This window comes from Clinocottus analis, unplaced genomic scaffold (genome assembly GCF_023055335.1).
Source record: "Clinocottus analis isolate CAN_PGR_092001 unplaced genomic scaffold, fCliAna1.0.p SCAF_4, whole genome shotgun sequence".
In the NCBI taxonomy this organism is placed as follows: Eukaryota; Metazoa; Chordata; class Actinopteri; order Perciformes; family Cottidae; genus Clinocottus; species Clinocottus analis.
This window is the reverse complement of record NW_027176153.1, coordinates 12085505-12105124: the sequence shown is the minus strand read 5'-3', so window position 1 is coordinate 12105124 and position 19620 is coordinate 12085505. Positions and strand designations below refer to the sequence as shown.

Here is a 19620-nt window from a genome sequence, read left to right as displayed (position 1 = left end):
AGTCACAACACGTCAACTCCTTTAGTTCTGCTTGATCGAGCAGGTAAATATAATGGAGCAAAGAAAAAGCTGTTCAAATTTGAGCCTCTATGCTCCGCCAACCAGAATGTGATGCAGTTAATTCAGCGTGAGAACATTATCTGAACCAAGGACAAGATCCAACCACAAAACACAAGGCTTTTATGAGGACACAGATGTTAGCATAAATAATCAGCTGTGTGTGTGCTTTGTGAATGTCATTAAAAAATATAATAAAGCGGACAGTGCCGGCAGGTCCATCATGCTTAGCTTAAGTTGCAGGAATCCTGTGTTTTGTTTCCCCCAAGCTGCCAAAACCTCCATCTATCCCTGGCAGGCCGAGAGGACACCAAAACACCTGCCAATATATGCACTTCTTGTGAGTCTGTGTATGTTTTGTTTACACGTTCACTTGTATCAAATCAAAAATATTTAATCAAGTTGTCATTTGCACCTTGTTGTTTTAGGCCAAAGAAAATAAACTGTAGTTGTGATTGTGGCCTTGTGTTTCTTATGTGAGAAAACACTGATTCCCAATAATGTTGATGCCATCCTCCTGCCTGGATGTAGAATGCATTACTCTGTGTGATTTGGGATGAGGGTTGTAAAAACACATCACTTTCTGAAGCCACAACATCACAAGTTTAACAACAGGTCAGGGTCTCTTATTTTCCACTGGGACGCAACTATGAATTTGAATGACTTCCAGGGGATGTTCATGGTTGTTACGGCCTGCTATTTGAGTAGCAACGGCTTTTACATCAGCTCTCTCGTCTAAAAATTGTTTTACTGCTTTTCTACAACTCATAAAACGCCTTTAGAGTTATTCTGTGGATACACATTTCTCTACACTGAATGGCTAAGGAAATGCTTATTGCTAAATACATTTGGGATGACTGAGTAATAAGTAACTAAACTTTGATCTTAAGTTGAGGCGATATTAGAGATAAACCTATGATAAAATCTGTAGTTCAAATGATTTAATGATTTAATGATTGTAATGAATCAAGTAAAAAACAGCAGTCTTTGAAAGACGTGCCGTTTGGGTTGAGAGTTCACTCTGCCTCTGATACAACAGATAACACTAAAAATAGTTCTCTAGTTGCACTTAAGTTTACTGTCACTTAGTGACCAGAAAAACAGAAACACCTGAATGATGTAATGTAATACAATAACTAGCGCTACATTAACTATTATTTTACTTTATTGAGAAGCTAAACAACCGGCAGAGGTGTACCCTCTCAACTGGCTGTGGTGCTGTACAAGAGTGACGCTGGCCGTGGTGAGCAGCGAATCAGGTTTGATCCTTTCAAAAGGAGAGGGCAATAAAACCGTGCTGCTCAGCAGAGTGTCAAGTTGCTCTTTAAAACCTCAGTTTGAAAGTAAAGAAAGGCCTTAAAAACATAATACAATCCAGTATCGTACCACTACAGACTTGTTCAATAAACACTTCTCAGATAGTGCCAACGTAAATCACAATGATCTGATTTACAAAACGTGTTGTCTTTGATTGCATTACAATGTGCGAGGACCTCTCTGCTTTCGCTAAGTGCGTCACCCCGTGCTACGTATTTTAAGGAAAAAAACAAACCAATGTAAATTCTGTTTTTTGTGATAAAAGGGAATAGTTAAATGGGTTGTCGCGACAAAACACCAAAACACAACAAACACTTGCAAAACCTACTTTTTCCGACTTGCAAACTGAAAAGGGACCTTTGCTGTAACATCTCTGGGAAACATGATGAGCACCACATTTACACAGTATCTTAGTAGCTCAAAAAGGATCAGTATGTCTTACAATTATACCAAAACAAAGACGGTGTATTTGTACCACACAACATTTCTGCCAACAAAGACACTTCGAACCACTTTGTTAACCATATCGTAAAACTTGGAGCTCTTTACAAATTATACAACCAAGTTGATAACGCGTAAATATTAACACCACGTACTCCTTTATGACACAAACCTTCATTACACAACGGTATAGACAGCAGGGTCAACAGTGACAGTAGGACAGAAGTAAAGATACACATCAGCAGACACTCCCAGCGCATAATCAAAGTGCATTGCTCTGTGACGACTGACGACATTCAATTACTCATGTGTAAACACCAGACTGGTACGGAGAAGCGTGAGAAAAAGAAAAACCTCGTACACACAAGACCACAGACGGCGAAAGAGAACCAGAGAGAACGCGGTCACACGGGATTCCAAACACTGTGTTTTAAATCCAAGACATTTGCGAATACAGTCATTATCAAAAACATCAACGACAGACACACAAATCAGTGCGTCTGCCGCTCGGCCTCAACATGCATGACACGCACAATAACGTAGACACTGAGCCACCTTGGCAGTGATGTATGCAGTGTTGTCCCTGGTGTGGATTACACTTTGGGGACATGACGTCAAACATATGCATATACACAGCTATGCTGGTAAGCACACACAGACACACATGAAGACACACACTCCTTACCTGACACTCTCCTGCTGAATCTGCTGGGTGGTGGAGCTATGGAGAGAAAGAGAGAAGCAAAAAGGTGAAATTAACCTTATTGTTTCTACATATTGACATTTAATATGATTTTGTGATTGCTTTGAAATCCACATTGCTATTATCTACAGATGGTGTTAACAATAATTCTAGCAAAAGAAGATTTTCATTATTTATTTATTTTTAAAGAAAAAAAGTGAGTCCGAGTAACAGTCAGCATTGCAGAGAGAAAAGATACAGGTAGTCAAACAGATAAAAGCAATAAGAGGTGAGGAGATAAAAAAGTAAGCACGCTAAAAGATGTAGGCAGATGTGAAGAAAAACTAAACAGAGACGGAGTGCAATCACTGGGCGAGAAAACATGAGCTAAGAGAGAAATTAAGAAAAAAAGTATTTTCAGGAATTGCAAAGTGCATATTTTATTCGCACACATGAATGCGGCTGTGAGAAGCGGCTACAGCCTCCAGCACGATACACTCTGACAAATGGCAGCATCATGTTTTTCATGACTGCAAAGTGAAAAAGTAATAAAACTAAATCATGATCAAACTCAGCAGGAATAATGACACTATGATCGCCTGGAGCCAGACAGATATGACCAGATTAACACATAACTTAATGGGAGAGGCCTCATAGCTGTTTGTGGAGGAGAGAAATGCATTAGGAGAAAGAAAGGATGAAAAAGGCATTGGCAGTTATGTTGGTATCTGCTACACCATGTCCGAACCTCTACCATTAAACAAAATCAATTAATCATTCTGAACCAGCAACATATTTCTTTCCCAAAATATTGAGGCGCTAAATCATTATTTTTGTTTTATATTTAATCCTTGTGTCTGTGTTTAACACAAATGTAGAAAAAGATTCACAGTTTGGTTATGTTTTGACGAGACAAGCGAACCTTAAGCTGTTGCAACGCACATATTTGGAGGCATAAATGTCATTAACATGCCTGAGCCTCCAGGACGGCACATCTGATGTCTCTCTGCTCTAAAATGACACGTTCTAGGACTCCAAACAGCATGTACCTGCCCTATTGAAGTGTTTCCTTAAGCAGGAAGCTGTTGAGGAGCTGATCCCAATCTCTGACCCCCTGTAGATCTCTGGATTACTAATATATTTGTCCTGCTGTATGCTTTATTAGTGCTTCCATCTGGTTAGACCCTGCAATTGTAAACATTTTCTGACAAAAGACCATAGTCAATCACATGGTTGAGCTTTAGCTACAATACACAAACATTGAGCCAATTCATGTGTATTCCTTTTATTCATTTTCTGCTTCTTATCCAGGCCAATGCCATTGCTAGTTTTGGCCTCACTTTGTTTTGTCAGGCTTTAACCAACTGAGCTTGATGAGTAAAGGTCAAGACAACTGCCTCACCCATTTTGGTTGATTTAAAAGGGCAGTTTGTTTGTAAATGACCGAGGGTGATAGGGACGTAAAAGAACACATTATACATATGTTACATACATAATCTTAATTCAAATTAATACAATAGCTTTAATGTGTCTACGTCAGCAATCATTTCACGTACCAACAAATGGTTCTTTAAAAAAGGTGGAGCTCTCATTCTGTGATAAAGCATCCAAGTATAGTTTTGCCAGGCAATGACATATAACCTTTCTTGAACCAATGTTCCTTACAACATCAAACCAAACAGGAAAATAAACATCCTGTGCAAGGCAGAGGATGCTTCCTTGAAATGTCTAAACAGGAGCTGTAATCAAGTTTAATTTCTGGTCACGTTTTCAGTGCTGTACCGACAGTATTCAGATTAAAGGCAGCCTGGAAGGACACTGCTGGATATGAATATGCATCAGGGATAATAAAGTGGCAAGTCATGAGAGAGCGAGAACCGTGCGCATGAGGGAGGAACTGCACACATGGGAGTGTGTTTGTACAGTATGTGTGGTTACGCAGTCAACGTGGTGTTTGTATACATTTGGTGTTTAAGTATTCCGGCCTTGGGTGCGTCTAGAAAAGTATCCTGATTTTTTAAACGTGTGTAACAGGGTTAATATATGCGCAAAGAGTGTGAGGTTAAGGGTCCTTAACATCTGCTTTCTATTGCTGGGCTGTTACGAGCCAGCACGGTCATAGCTCACTGCCCCCCCCAAAATCTGTTGCACATGCGCACGCACAAACATACACAGCGGGTGTCCGTGGCTATCTCATTACCATCCTGTCAGAGCCCATTAGATCTAGGCTGCGAAGACGGGAGCCTGGGGGAAACTCACACATACACACAACTTTCCCTTGGTCACCTGGGGAGTTTAACGCTCCGCTCTCTGCGGAGATCACGCTTTGAATTACTCAGCACAGATCAAGCAACAGGATGATCTCGACTACAGCTGCAAGGGAATTTTTTTCACTGTCTTACTTAAAGAAAAAAAAATACATTCAAATTGATTCCTGCATTTTAACTCTATACATAACGCACGTCCAAATTTGGCATCTGCTTTACCGGCTCTCTTATTCTGCTTGACAACACATCACCCTTATGGATTTCGCCTAAAGACCAAAGCACAGTCGGACTATCAACAAATCTCTGCAAAAAAACAACAACTGTGTGACCATTAAACAAGCTGCGAAATGGCTCTGAACATAAGAGCGGCATGTAATCTCTTGGTTGCTCACAAGACTGGATAGTTGTAATTCTTTCAGCGCTGGAGATTGGTCGGTTGATATAAGATTGATACAATGAGTTTTTCTTGTTGGTTTTTAAAAGATATAATATGCAATACTTTCCTTAATTTGCTTCAAGTGGCTATATGAGTGGTGTTCCGGTGTCGCCAGCGGATATCAGGGCCAAGACTTCCTTTTATTGATGAAAAAAGCTTTTCTATTATGTGATTGAGTAAGTTTTAAATTAACAAAAAGTTTAGAACTCTGCACATGATACAATAGAGAAAACAAATAAACACCTAAATGAAATTATATTAAAAAAATTCAGAAAAATGTAAAAAGAAATAATTTATGACGTAAAAATATTTTTGATGGCAGGTATACAACATACTTGAGCTCGTCAGTTGTTGGCAAATAATCCAAAAAAGTACATGGCTAGCATGAGTCCCCTTTAGTTGGCTCGACTGTCTCTAATCACAAAGGCTCTGCTCTCTTTCTAGACATCGTATTTCCGAACAGTCCATCTATCAGCATCATGTAAAAATGCATATGCAAGGCAAGTTTCCAGACAGAACTTATAGATCTCTAATTTTAACAACTCAATTGATTTTTAAGGATCGAAAACAATCTCCGAACCATGTTTGGTTGCCTGCTAACGAGACTGGCAGACGAGCCAGAGCCAAAATAGAGTGGCAACTGAGTCAATTCTTTGACTCTTTTTCTCCCTTTATCTCTTGTTTTCTACTTTAACCTCAGACAAGTACTTGCAGAGTTTGAAGCCCACAATGCGGCAGTGGAACCAAGACATGCCTCTGCCTGTTACAACCACAAGGCAACTGTTTCTTTTCCATTAGCAACTTCCCATCATGTTAAAACGCCAACAAACGTTTAAATGTGATTCCTCATCAGGGTGATTTTTCCTCTGCATATAGAAGATCACAGCTTCTTTTTCCCATTAACGTGTCAACCCTGAATCAATACACAAGCAGAAGTAACACAATCCAATGAGTTCAACACTATTCTCAATAAACCTTCCTCCCTCGTATTGCTCCCAAAGTTTCATGACTCCTTTCTCTGCCTCCATCTTCTGTTTTGCATCAGAGTCTGGTTTCTTACTTTAGCTCCTTAACCTCCAGATATACACTGTCCCTTTGAAGTTGATAGTTTGAGGTTGTTACAGAGGACCAAAACAAAACTAGAGACTGTGGTGTATTGCCTCTGCCTGATACATTTTTGTGTACAATTAGCTCATCATCATCATCTCAAGCACTTCCTAAACTAAACAGGCAGCCTCCAGGAGGGAATCCAGGGAAAGTGACACAGTGCCCTAAAATAATTGTGACAAAAAAATCATGATGTAAATATTGATCTACACAATCGTGACAACTGTTTCGGCCGTTATCTTGCAGCCCTGACTGAGGCTTCTTTCCAGAAAGCAATCAAGTCAGCTATTTTTATACAGCTCTCCTCCTGTGTGTCATCTCGTACTCTATGCTCTTGCCAACCAAGCTGTGCAGTGCCAGCATATTAAACACCAGACTATTGTGTCTGGTAAAGAAACAATAGATTTACATGTTCATGGCAAGGCAAACGTTTTCAGTTAGAGCCTCCGCTACAAAATGACAGCTTTGGGCCCAACCCTGACCTTTGACCTCCCTGGCACACGTGAAAAGAGAAACTAGAGTATGAACAGAACAAATACAAGAAAGAGCCAGACTAGTTTCAACCACTCAAAATGTCTTGAGTTTGACTTGACTTAAAAACAACTAAAAACCAATAAATAAGGGTATGACAGAAATTTCAGTCATTTGTGCTAAAACAGTATCCAGTAATATCCTTTAACATCACTGAACCTTCCACTCATTAGTCATCAGCTATCTATTCCCTGGTGCTTATTCTTACCCATGACTCCCACTCTAAATTAAACCCCTCTTCCTCTTTCACTGCTGAAAATCCACAGCGTACATTCTTTCCCATGAACATTGATTACTTTGACATTAATGTATCCATTCTCACATCTTTCAGTTCCTGCTTCTCCTTCTGCGACTTAAATTATTGCTGGCAGGGGGATAAAGTGACTGGTAAAGCCAGTCAAGTATTGGTTGATGCACTACAATGCAAACAGTGTCGTTAGATCTAAGTACGAGACTGGTAATTCAGAACTGGGGAGAAAATAAGGGGCTTGTGGAGACCGACGGGTAAAGACACCGACAACGTCCTGGTTTGCGCCTGGGCGGGGACCTCTTTTGCGTAACATTCCCAGTCTCTCGGTCCAATCATTGTCTGACATCTTTTGAAGAAAATGGGGGCTTAGGATAAGCAGAATGAGGTTTAGTGTGCTCACTGATTGATTAATTAATCTCAAAAAGCAGAACATGTATTTGTTACACATCTATGGTCTTAACAAATACATGTATCCCTTATACATATTTAGAAAATGACAAGCAGTAACTAGAGTATACATAACCAGTGTACAATGTGTGAAAAATGGAATGAAACATGCAACAGCACTGGGGCACATTAAAGAGGTTTCCACAGGTGTTATCATGATTTCTGTGAATGATCATTTCATTAATTTACTCTCCTAACTCCACTAATTTGTTTCCTTCAACACGATCCCCCTTCCCTCTAAAACTAAATTACCTGAAACATAACCACCGACCAGGAGGACACATTCCCAACTGCCTAAAATGATTTGCTATGATCCACGTCAAACTCATAAACAGGGTCAGATCACTGCAGGCACTGCCGTAAAGAGGCACAGAGACCAGCAAAAATGCAGAATTTAAGCTCAACACAGACCCAAACAAAGCAGGAGGTCCTGATTTGTTATGTGATGTGTGAAAAGGTGTAAAATAATGGTGTAATAAATCATAGTTAATCTGTGCCATTTCATACTCTTTATATTGTTTAGGACACTACATTACAGAGTATACAGTGGTTGTGGGGCTATTCTTAACTTGGTTCAACATTTTACAAATGTGAAACTAGTGAATCACCTGAACACGTTAGCTACACGTTTTTGTCTAAATAAACACAAGTCAGGAAAAGTGGATAAACTTCATTGAGTTGTTATTCGGAGGCCCTTCTAAACTGAATTCAGAAATAAATTGGCTTGATCAGCACATGTTCGGTCCCAGTGTTGGCGTTGATTTGAATCATGGATTACCTCCATTCGTCGAACAAAATGCGGTTTTGTCTGTCAAGAGCAGGTGGACATAATAAAAAAAAAATGCGTGTAAGCATATACATGCTTTTGTTTGTGCAATGTGTGAAACGCTCTCCTTTGGTCATGTGACTGGTCGTTATGGTGGCTGTATCAAGTGTATGCCTGAAGTTGCCTTGGAAACCTAACACAAAGACGATCTTATTGCCATAACAACGCTACCCCCTTCACCCTCCCTCTCCTCGGCCGCCATCCAGCCCCTTCTCTGCTACCCAGCTCGTAACAAGTGGCTAATCATCCCCCCTCACGTTCTCTTTCAATCTGTACACCCACTCACTTGCCATAACAGCATTAACAGATGGAGAGAAATGGGTGGGGAGAGAGGGACAAATGGAGGGGAAGAAGCAAAAAGACAGACAAGAGGGAGTGACATGAAGAGAACTAGAGAAATTGTATGTGTAAAGAAGCAAATAAATGACCAGACGCAGGGTTGATAGGACTATAGCATGTGCTCCATAACTGCCGATTTAGAGATGAAATGTAGAGAAGCAAACACAAACAAGAGAAAATCATTGAGCGACCGAGACCCCCACCCACCAAGTGAATTAGTAAAAAAAAAGAAAAAAGAAAAAAGGGAGAAACAATTCATCTGTCCCTGCCTGGTGTTTTCCATTGATTTCTCTTAAAGCCAGTCTCAGTGTGTGAGTGTCTGTCTGCTCGGCCTGTCAATACATCAGCCAGTTAGCTGGAGGGGAGACCACAGCCTGAATGTGGCCACTCAGCCTCAGACACTTCAAATTTCAATATCTTTAAATGTCGGCCACCTTTGCTTTACACAACATGGCCACGGAGTGGTAAGACTTGTAAGATGGATGAGACGGTGGGGCACAACACATTTAGTCAGGATTAAATAAACCCTAACTTAAAGTGCAGAAGCAACAGCCGGCTTTCAAGTGAGTGAGAAAAAGGCAAACAGGTGATATAAACTAAGTTTGGACAGGTCTGTTATTTGTCTGTCCACCTGTTGCTGCTCACACATTTTGGTTTCCCTCCAACCACTCTGCTTCCCTGAATAGAAACAGTGAATTGCAGGATAATGTTTGACTTAAAAAGGCCACTTTGGCAGAGAGTCAACCACCATTTGAAGCCTTTCAACCAGTCGGCAGAATACATTTGGCAGAATGAAACAGTGACATGGTTGGATCAAGTTTGGGGTACGATACATTTGTTGTTTTAAATGCAAAAGATGAAGCTCTTTGACTTCTCAATGCTTAACTTTCAACGTATGCACACACACTCTTGAGAACAATTTATTTCAGGCTGCAAATATAAAACACGAGCCTGTGAGGAGTGGAGGCACAGTGACATTTCTGTCAACTAAATGGCCAATCTGTGCCCATTTTGAGGATAAAACAGCTGACAGGTTCTCATTTATTGTTCCTTCATCTCTCCTTGATTCACAGACAATCCAGGGCACGGTGACAACTAAGATAGACAGATAAATTAAAAAAGGTTTGTGTAAAGCTATTAAGCATAATCTGCAAAATTATGTGAAAATAGTCGGTTTCCTTTTTGTCCGAGTGGCAAAACTATGACTCATAACAAAATCTATTAAAATTGTTGCCTTTCGGAATAGTGTTGAATAAGACTTCAATAGTCTTTTTAATATATATTTCTTATTACAGTTTCACAAATGTAAGGCTTTAAATGTCTCGATATTATTAAACTCAAAGTGTCCTATGGGAGTTTAAGGCCTGCTGCTGAAATACATGCAATTTACAGACATTCTTTGAATGTGTATTATAGCATGTCATTTGCAATATTTTAAATGACTAAATTAATATTGAAAGTCCTCCTTTCCTTCCCTATTTCCCCAACATTTCCCTTCCTTAATAGCAGCCCTCGCCATCTGTTTCTACTCTGTTGCTCCATCACTTTTCCTCTCTACACCTCCTCTCAAGGCCTGATTGATAACACTGGGGTCGTATATGAAGCAGGGAGCTTCCCTCACGTGTTGCCTCTCCTACAGAGCGATCAGCCTCAGACGTCATCGTCTGCTGGCTCGCACACACACACTTACACACACGCACTTACACACACACACACGCACGCACTTACACACACACGCACGCACTTACACACACACGCACGCACGCACTTACACACACACGCACGCACTTACACACACACACACACACACACACTTACACACACACACACACACGCACTTACACACACACACTTACACACACACACTTACACACACACACACACACACACACGCACGCACTTACACACACTTACACACACACACACACACACACACACACACACGCACTTACACACACACACACGCACGCACTTACACACGCACACACACACACACACACACTTACACGCACACACACACACACACTTACACACACACACATACACAGGCTTAATCATGGTCTTGGGCAGCACCCAGTGAGGCAGAGCCAACCACATACAGTACAAGATACTGGTGTGTAACTGAAACACGCGCACACAGGAGGTGGAAGTCAATTGGAGAGCTTCATAGCAGACTCAATAAAGTACATTATCAGCTCTAGTCTCCTACTGCACACCCACAAAGAAATCCTTTTGAGAACCGTGCCTTAACTAAAAATGCACACATGCAACTGTTTTCTTTTTGATTAAACGTGGTCGGTGTGAGCAGAATTGCGTCAAATAATGTTGTTTATCAGGTCTTAGCCTAAATTCACACATTGCATTATTTTTGAGAGCTGGGGGAAAACAATCTGCATTAACATAGTTTTATTTCATGACGTAGATTAATCTGAAACATTTTTCTTTGAAAGATTAGGGCATTTTGAAAAACAGGAGATGGTGCTTTGAGCCCTTGTCAATAATAAAATGCTGATTTATTTATTATTTTGGAAGGAAATGGCAACATTAACACCATCTTTAATGCACTTTATCACATTACGATCACATCATTGAGAACATGTGTACAATCTTAGAATGTGCAACGCATGGAAGAAACCTGTCGATGTAGACATGCCTAAAAGCCTACCCCGCTTTAGTGTCTACGTTATTCTAAATAGTACCATAATATACTTGCATTGCAAATAGTTGTTCGATGCTATATCGATGCTGTAGAGAACCTTTAATAATTGCCGGCAAACTGCTAGATACCTCAGCTTCTCCCTACTTGGAGTCACTGATCATCATAATATGTTGTCAATATATCCTTCATCTTTCCCAAAAAAATTGTTCTTCTTTTCGCCCCGTTTCATCTCTCCGAGCAGAAAGGAACAAACATAAATGCTGGCCTGCATGTCCTCCTCCGCAGAGGATATATATGTAGTCTGGCTGTATATTCCAATGCATGCTGAGGTGCTGACCTAAGCATCATCAACCCCAGGCTCTACAGCTTCCACCACAATATCAGACTTAAGAGGAAATCTAATCACATAGTGGCCACACTACATTAGTTATATACGTTTTCACACAATGGCACAATTACACATCCAGGCCGCTAACTTGCAGCAATTGTAGAGACACACACATAAAAAGTAGACAAACATGCAGCTCAGTTGTCACACACACACTGCCTGGCCAAAAAAAAGTCGCCACGAAAAAAAGGTCACACGCTAATATTTCGTTGGACCGCCTTTAGCTTTGATTACGGCAGCATTCGCTGTGGCATTGTTTCGATAAGCTTCTGCAATGTCACAAGATTTATTTCCATCCAGTGTTGCATTAATTTCTCTCTGTATTGATGATGGTAGAGTCTGACCGCTGTACAAAGCCTTCTCCAGCACATCCCAAAGATTCTCAATGGGGTTAATGTCTGGACTTCGATGTGTGAAAATTATATCTCATGCTCCCTGAACCACTCTCACAATTTGAGCCCGATGAATCCTGGCATTGTCATCTTGGAATATGCCCGTGCCATCAGGGAAGAAAAAATCCATTGATGGAATAGCCTGGTCATTGCTGAACCTTGTCATTGCTGAACCTAGACCTGACCAACGGCAGCAACCCCAGATCATAGCACTGCCCCACAGACTTGTACAGTAGGCACTAGTAGTTAAATCCAGGTGGCAACTTTTTTTTTTGGCCAGGCAGTGCTTTTCTCCAACTGAATTTGGGAGTGGGAAAAAAAAACAACCAAAAACATCCCATTATTTAACTGATGGGGACATATTTAACTGAATAATACATCTTTTGGAATGATAATCTAGGAGCACCGCTGAAAGTTGCCATTAAAGATTGCAACGCATGTGGGTCAACATTTTCCGATTGTCACATGTAGCAGACAGTCGATAATAAACCTGGTGAAAACTCCTATGTCATTCCAGGTATAATATGCAGTGCAATGCAGGTATCAGGTCTGCTGACGCATCAGGTCTGCTGGCTGTCATGCGTCATACCCTAGTCAAATTATTAGTGTCAAACAGCATGTCAATTATTGCCTCCAGCAAATTGGAGCCTTACCAAAGGGATTGAGCACACAGACTCCAGATACTGAATGTTGAAACTCTATTATGGATAACGCAAATAGTATCCTGTTGTGCATCGGAATTGTCATTTGTTATAATCACAGGGAGTTGATGGAGGTCATCAGGACCGGTTGTTTCATGCCTCTGGCTGTTTTTCTCATTTGAGAGTCAGCTGGGAAACTAGACAACAGATCATTGCAGTAGATTGTATATAAAAGAAGAAAAAAGAGAACTTGTGACAATTTTCCGACTGGTTCAAATCATAAAACAAGCACGGAGCATTAAGGCAGATACCTTAGAGACGGCTTAGATTAACGCCACAAGTACAGTTGAGTTTTGCAATGGACAGACTATATCAAGTAGTTGGTTGACAACTTTTTTATCAAATGTTTTGAAGTGGCCAGCTTTGCATCAGCTGGTGTCTGGTCCGCATTAACCAAGTCTGAGTTTCTAAATACAGAAGGTTGTTTTATTAGGTGGAGGCCTGCATACGACAACCCCCATAAATCATTTATCAGGGCTGCTCCGATAGTTGATATAATTAAACAAACTACATCTTAGGGGCACGGAAGCAAAAATTAAGACAAATCCCTGTGAAAAGCAGTGACGGGTGCAGTACCGACAGGGTAAAGGTGATATTGGACTGTACTACGAGTGAACTCTTTGTAAATAAATTAACCATGCGCCTTTGAGAAGAATTTAGTGGGTGGCATGGTTTTGAGACAAAGCCACATGGTGTAGCTAGACACGTTGGCATAATGATTTGTACTGAGGCTTTTTGACAGAGCAGAATACAAACTTGTGCCCCGGAGAAACGCCTTTGATAGCAAAGAACAGTGTCTCTCCCATACTGGCAACCATTTCTGTTTTATAGACTAGCTAACAGGATGAACTGGTCGTGTCAAGTACAGATTCACATTTAATTAGTTTATACCTTACACTACCTCCCCTGTATGATCAATTAAATGAAAAGGAGTGGAGATCTCTCACTCCCTTGCAGTGACACACATATGTGACTAAACCTGTAAGCAGAAGCAAAGTGTGATATATGGAGGATAAACACGAGGCGAACAGACACAGGAGTGGAATTGGCAAGCTCCCTGGGCCAATCTACAGTTTCTCAGTTCTGCGATTTATGATTGTGAGAACTTGTTTGGATGTTGAATTTATTACACAGAAGGTGCACACAAACAGAAATATGAGGTTCCAAGATATCAGCGACACTGGGTATATCTGTACTTCACATTTATCCTCTGTGTTGCTCTTGCAGCAGCTTCCTTTCTTTTCCCCCTCTACATTTGCCCCTTTCCTCTTTTTCTTATGTTCGCGCTCTTGTTTTCTGTAAACAATTGTGCATCTTTCCGTTCTCTGGTTGAGGCCTTGTCATTCTTTCTCGGCATCGTTGCCAAGAAAGCAGTTACTCTTGTCATTTCTCGCAGCCTATACAATCCTCTTCTTATTCCATCAAGCATTCAACAATTCTTCTCACGCTCTGCACTGTTTCTGTACCCGTTTCCCACCATGTGATTCCCTTCTCACTCTTTACCTTTCCCATTATCCAACTCTGTTCTTCTCTCTCTCTCTCCCTCTGTAGCACTCTCCAGAAGACTTGGGTCCTTAAAAGGAAGTAGGCCTGTCCAGCTTGTTGCTGCACTGATGTTAACCCTTTCCAGCATCAACAAGTTTGCTGATTTAACCCCTATAAGTCTGACTTGGTCTGATATGCTTTTCACACACACACACACACACACACACACACACACACACACACACACACACACACACACACACACACACACACACACAGTAACACTTGTCTTTTCAATAAGCCTATTGTGATCAGATTGGCCAGATCAGCTATCAGCTGAGTTGGCATATGTGTTTGACACTTCAATGCACACACTTAAAAAGGTATTTCTTTTTGGAAAAGGGTGAAAGGTATAAAAGTTTAGAAAATACACGGTATGAATTCGGACTATACAATCTATAGCCTTCAACATGTGGTCTGTCTGACATGTAACTTGGAGTGTTGATTATCAGGGTAACTGTAGCACTTGCAACCCTTGTACATAAAACTTTTTTTTTTTTAATCTAATGAAAATAGTGAAGTAGCTTCAAAGATTTTCACACAAAGGGAAGGAAACTCTATAATCGACTGCAAAGCCTCAACTTGTGTTTGCTTGTGCAATACATTTCTTAAAGCTTGAGTTGGTAATCTTGAGAAACTAGAAAAAGAACACGAGATAAAAAAAAAAAATACTCCAGTGTAGCCAACTCTTATCCGATGAAAGGAGTTAGCAGCACTAACTCCCTTCAGGCCCCTCTGCAACGCCACCTAAAATTGTAATTATTGACACAAACAACAAGCCATGGCTATTGTTTGTACTTACAACTGTCAAGCTAGCAGTTTGAGTTAGACTCTAGTGAGTGCACGCAGGTAAGTAGGCTTATTGAAGTTCTTCAACGGCAGTATTCATTTCTTTTTTCTTATTTTTTTAATTTAATTTATCGATTGGTCAGGATGTAGAGCGAATTTGAACAAATATGATATAAATTGTTTCTGGAGATTACCATACCGAGCTTTCACACACCATGGCTAACTAACACACCTAAAACAAATTTGACTAAGCTGTATACATACCATGAGTAACTCAATAGATAGTCAGCTTCCCTAAATACATTATGCTTACTTCAATTACGCCCTTTGCGAATACCAATCTGATTAAGGTGTCGACATGCAGCATTCAAACATACATTTGACAGATTGTACAGACCACACTATAGCAGACGAGCAGCTCCTATGTTATGCTTTGGTAGCAGCTATAATGGCAGTCCACACGCATATGCCATTTAGCATAGGCTTTTCCAAAGTATCCGAGAGCATTATAGTGCTCATTGAGTACTTGTGGAAATCCCCCCATGACCCGGATGGTGTTAATACTATATGAGTTAAGTTACATAGGCCACCAGTAGTTGCAGTGAAAGAAGGAGAAGTGACTCTTGTACAAATAATACAAGGGTGATATTCTTCAATTACTGGACACATAAGAAAAGACAGGTGATAGAGACAAGCTACGCCACATGGAAGCAGGACTAAACAACTTTCAATGTCAACCTAATTCACTAGCGGTTACTTACCCTGTTAATTCCTGACCTGCCTGTTCCACTTTCCTACAGGACATGCTGCTCTGGGAGTAAACCAAGTAAGGTCAGAGCTCATTTAACGACTGCAGGTCTTACCGTCTTTTCATTACTGACTATTTTGAGACTACAGAGTTTCATCTTCTTCTGAAAAACAGGCTTATGACAAAATACTGCAGCAAAGTGGAATTTTAAAACTCAAACATATGAAAGTACTTTTAATCCTCAAGATGTGTAATTATGAATTATGACCGACTAATGTAAAGGACTGTAGTTTGTTTATGGGTCAATTGTCCAAGACGTTGTTTCTCAGAGGGGAGCAGTAAAAAGTGTAATACCCTCCCCCCTTCTTGGAAGAGACATTTGTGAGGAGAACTCGCAGGCACTGGTCATAACTCATAATTGCTTACATCAAAGCTGTGCACAGTGTAATGTGAACTTTCACTACTGCGAAGGTATATGCACTACAACTTATATATGAAGGTATAAAAATAAAGGTATGAAAATATATTACATCTGGGAACAAATTACTGCATGCACTCTTGATAGTGTTCCCTCTGATTCTGTTCGAAGTCCACCATCTTATCAATGACCACCTGTATGATTAAAAACCTGCAGAACTTGAGGATTGTCATCAGCAGGATGTGACGTTGCAGAATGTGGGGGAAAGGAATCCTTTTTCCTGACCTTATCTGGCACTGAGCTTGTGATCCGAGCTGCTGCAGGTATTCTGCAACATTCACAGTCTCAGACACAACAAATAATGCACAGGGGGTCCCCAACCCCAAGAGCTTCTTTCATTTACACATATTGCCTCTTTTGCAATTAGGAGAACCCACAAGAGGTGGGTCTTTCATTTTTTTTGGGTCCTGACACCCTGGGATCACTATTGTCCCAGTAACCAGGGATGTGGTAAAGCTGAAAGACATTAATAATTACATCAACTCAGGCAACATCTGGTCTTAAGTGTCGAGTCCCGACGTGACAAGCACAGCAAAAACCTTTAATATACCGAGGATGATGATGCTCAATTCATTCGTTTTGGTTTCAGGGTGAAAAGGTTTACAAATGTGCAGGCTAGAAACTGAATGACATTAACACACAAGCACTGAAAAATAACCGGCCTCTAGAAGTCCTGTGTGGTGGTAAAACGTCAAACTGCAGAATAACATTCGCGGCCAGCCCGCGGGTAGGAGAGTGCAACATGCTCTCGTCAAACCGCTGGGGTGTAACATAAACAAGGCTGATCTGGTATCCTAATACGTGACCATTTACAGTCACAAAAGAACTCCAAACCTCCAAATTCTCAAGCCTGTGTTTAGAGTTGGGTCATTAAATGCAATACTATTTCTCTTGGACCTTGTGGATACAGCATGCCAGGCCATGGAAACGAAGAATGGACACTTACTTTAAATCTGACGGTTTCTTCGACCATACCAGAAATGTGTATGTGTTAATAAGGTTTCAAGTAATGTAGGTAGCATGCTCTCCTTCCCTCCTTCCCTCCCTCTCTCTCAATGAAAACGTAATTCCTCATCTATAACCAGTTAACACTGCAGGTGTCCTTTAAGAAGGCGATTAATAGAGGGTTACACAAACACTCATTATCAGAACTGCAATACAAAGACAGTAATATGAAAATCTGTCATATCGGGGATATGCAAATATACTGATAAGAGCTGTGGGCTGTGAACTAGTAGTAACCTCCCAATTGACTGTATCTGCATCGTGATTAAGCGAGGCCGCTGCCTATCACGGTCACTTCCGGCAGCGAATGGCTGAGAGCAGTTTCAAGGCCAGTGGTTTCTATGGTGACCATGACTGTGGCCATCTAGGACCGTGTTGATGAAAAACCTACAATCTCTGCAGTATTATAATGACCACCAAATTAATCTTTCTTTTAAAAAAAAAGGTAGGTTTTTTTAGCCTCTTTACTGGCGGGTTCATAGTGAAATTCTTGTCTAGCCCGATCACAGTTTGTTTTTTTATATATATATATATATATATATATATATATATATATATATATATATATATATATATATATATATATATATATATATATATATATATATATATATATATATATATATATATATATATATATATATATATATACACACACACACACATATATATATATACACATACACACACACACACGTATACATTGAATAAAGAAGTGGAACTTATTATTGCCCTCACCATTCGTATTCGGTTTAGTCTTATGCAACAAAGAAAAACAATGTTTAAACAATGATGCAGAATTTATTGAATATATCAGATTTTCACATTTGAGCTCGACTGTTCAGTTGAAGAATCAGGTTTGAGGCAAGGTGTGAATCAACCACCACGTCAGTTCGTCTGTCTGCTCCCAACAGCCAATTAGGCAGAAACCCAACCATCATCCCTTTTCTATGACTCGTACTAGCCACAGGCTGGGGAACTCTTTGGTATTCACCTGTGACTGCCCTAGTCTCTGATTACTCTCATTCAGGGAGGTTGAACACCACATTAATCAACACTGCTCATACAGCATATTATGCGACACAATGCTCACACATACACACCCTGTACCCTCAAGACAATCATCTTCACAGGCGTAGAAATATCTTGACAATCCTTTTATTGTAAAATGTTACTTTCATGCAATCACTAAAGTGCTAAATTGGATTTGATCAATCACATTGCCTCTCACACAGAAATCCAATGCAGTGTCAGGTTTTGCTTTGAAGATACTAGAAGGACATGCATAACCCCGGTTGGCTGGGGTAACTGGCTGTCTAGGTAATACTCTGTGCCTGCAGGTTTGCAAAATCTCCCAACCAACCTATCCACCTGAGGCCCGTCTCTCACCTCTGTCTGCATAGCTGTCCTTCACCCTTTGAAGTAAACAGGTGGGTTACAAGGTAGTTTGGACATTATTCCAGGAATCAAGAGCCACCTTTTACACAAGACAAACATTTTTTTGCTGAACAACATCTCAGTGTCTGCCAAGGTGTTGGAAAGGGTAGACAACCCCTCCACTCCCCAAGTCAAAGATTAACTGCATTTCGCTGGTATTTAATGTTGGCTCTCACCTACTAGTTAACCTCTCATTCAATCTCTTCTCATGTATGTTTCCTTCCTTCTCTACACTTCTCCCCCTCATTAATCCTCTCTTTCTTCTACCGTGCCAAAGACGGTTCTGCTAAACCAACCTTATAAACCTCTCTCTCCTTCTCCAGTGGGGAGTGTCTAATGGCATTGGGCTCCGTGTTTAGTCTAACACATGCAGAGCCAGGGAGACAGGAGGTCAGAGAGAACGACAAGGTAGGTTCAGAGGAAACAAGACGGGAGAGTGATGTCTGATGTATAATGACATATCGACAGATAGGTGAAAAAAGATTTAGTCTTCAATGTTCTGGAAGGGTGGAGCTCTAAATGTGTCTGAAAGGCAACATTTTTAAGAAGAAAAAAAGATAAAGCTAACAGGAATGTGTAAGTGTGTGAGAAAAAGACAAAATCATGACATTCTGTCACTGACCACGGTAAAGACCGATGCACCAGACCTCTCAATGGATGACAAATTGGACGTGTTACTGTGACCTGTTTTCACAAGCTCTTTTTGTGCAAGTGTAGGGTCGAAAAAAGAAAAGGGAATGCTAGGTAACCGACCTGTCCCAGCACCTTAGTCAATTCT

At 40.6% G+C, this 19620-nt stretch overlaps 1 protein-coding gene across 3 annotated transcripts in view; it reads right to left on the bottom strand.

Annotated features, from left to right (window-relative positions):
* Window positions 1-19620, bottom strand: part of prkar2aa (protein kinase, cAMP-dependent, regulatory, type II, alpha A) — a 37706-nt gene that overhangs the window by 7962 nt on the left and 10124 nt on the right. For all 3 annotated transcript variants that reach the window (XM_068596845.1, XM_068596843.1, XM_068596844.1), the window contains exon 3: window positions 2501-2536. In XM_068596845.1, the coding sequence (XP_068452946.1) occupies window positions 2501-2536 (36 nt within the window). The remainder of the gene's footprint in view (window positions 1-2500; window positions 2537-19620) is intronic.